At 48.8% G+C, this 1668-nt stretch overlaps 1 protein-coding gene across 1 annotated transcript; it reads right to left on the reverse strand.

Annotated features, from left to right (window-relative positions):
* Positions 1-245: 245 nt before the first annotated feature.
* On the reverse strand, positions 246-1235 carry LOC129196965 (olfactory receptor 11A1-like). Its single transcript, XM_054804935.1, has one exon. The coding sequence runs from the start codon at positions 1233-1235 to the stop codon at positions 246-248; it is 990 nt and encodes a 329-aa protein (XP_054660910.1).
* Between the last annotated feature and the right edge of the window lie 433 nt (positions 1236-1668).

The raw sequence follows: 1668 nt of genomic DNA on the forward strand, positions 1-1668 counted from the left end.
TCCCCTTGCAGCAGGATAAGCAAAGGCTTCTTATTCAATCCTGATACTTAAACAGTTCCCCACATAAGACCACCAAGGTGTTTATTTTCAAGGAAAAAGCAAACCCATGACATTTTCAACATTTTTTTTAAACAATGATATTTCTCTCCAAGGACCTTTTGCTTTCTTCCCTTTGCCACTTCACAAGAGGTCTCAGTGGCATGCGCTTTGGAAGAGCCAGCTGGTATCCAGAGCTTCCAAAGGAGCTAGAAGCATCTTTTGCCTGCATCACCAAGGGAGCATGAGCTCTGGGTGCAGGCCAGGGCTCTCCTGAGCACTTTCCTGATGGCCTCCTTGACCTCCCTGTTCCGCAGGCTGTAGATGAGGGGATTGACCAGGGGTGTCAGGATGGTGTAGAAAAAGGAGAACACTTTGTTGAGCTGCCTCAGCGGGCCTGTTCTAGGTAGCATGTAGACAACAAAGAGGGTGCCATAGTAAACAGTGACAACAGTGAGGTGAGAGGAGCAGGTAGAGAAGGCCTTCTGTCTGCCCGTGCTGGACGGGATCCTCAGGATGGCAGCTATGATGCACATGTAGGAGGCCAGTGTAAAAAGGAAGGGAAATATTAGATCCAGAACACATAGTAGACGTGTTGCCAGCCTGAGCACTCTGGTGTCACTGCAGGTGAGCTCCAGCAATGGAGTAAAATCACAGAAGAAGTGGTCAATCGCCTTGGGGCCACAGAACTGCAACTGGGATAAGAACACTGTGACTACCACCAGCAGCAGTGAACCCCCTAGCCAAGATGCAGCTGCCAGGTGTAAAGAGACCTTCCAGGTCATGAGGCTGGCATAGAGCAGAGGCTGGCATATGGCCAAGTACCGATCGTAGGACATGGCCGCCAGAAGGTAACACTCAGTAGTTGCAAGGGAAGCAAAGAAGTAGAACTGAGCCATGCAGCCGTGAGCAGAGATGCTGCTGTCCCAAGACAAGAAGCTGGCCAGCAACCGTGGCAGGATGGTGGAGCTGTAGCAGGTCTCCAAGGAGGACAAATTGCCCAGGAAGAAGTACATGGGGGTGTGCAGATGCCGGTCTGCCACCACCAGCACAACAATGAGGATGTTCCCAATCATGGCGACTGAGTAGATCATAAGCAAGAGGAGAAAGAGCAGGTACTGGAGCGTGGGGACATCACGTATTCCCAGCAGCACAAAATCCATGGATGCTGTCCCATTGTCCCTTTCCCCTTCGGCCATGCAATGTTGCTTGTCTTTTATTTTCTCAGTTGTCACAAAGAGAGGCTACGAGAAAGAAACACATTTCAGCGTTTACCTTCCGCACCTTTTTCTGTAGGACATTTTTCTGTTCACACTATCTTTATGTATTTCATGCCTAGTGAAAGCATAAAATAAATGTTCTTCCTGATGGGTAAAGAACACTCATCCCACAGAGCCACTGCAGACTCTGGAGGTGAGCTGCCCAATGGAAGTTCTTCTTTCTCACTACAGAATAAATCCATGAAGTGCATTTGCTCACACAGAAACAAACAACGTTCATATGCCGCTGGGTATGCCCTGAAAAACATGTTATAGTTGTTGAGGATCGACATCCTTCTGCTCTCAGGAAAGAGGAAGTATGCCAGAGAAAAGGAACCCCTCTCTCCAAAAAAGCCCACTGTGTGAAACGTCA

Source organism: Grus americana, chromosome 27 (genome assembly GCF_028858705.1).
Source record: "Grus americana isolate bGruAme1 chromosome 27, bGruAme1.mat, whole genome shotgun sequence".
NCBI lineage: Eukaryota > Metazoa > Chordata > Aves > Gruiformes > Gruidae > Grus > Grus americana.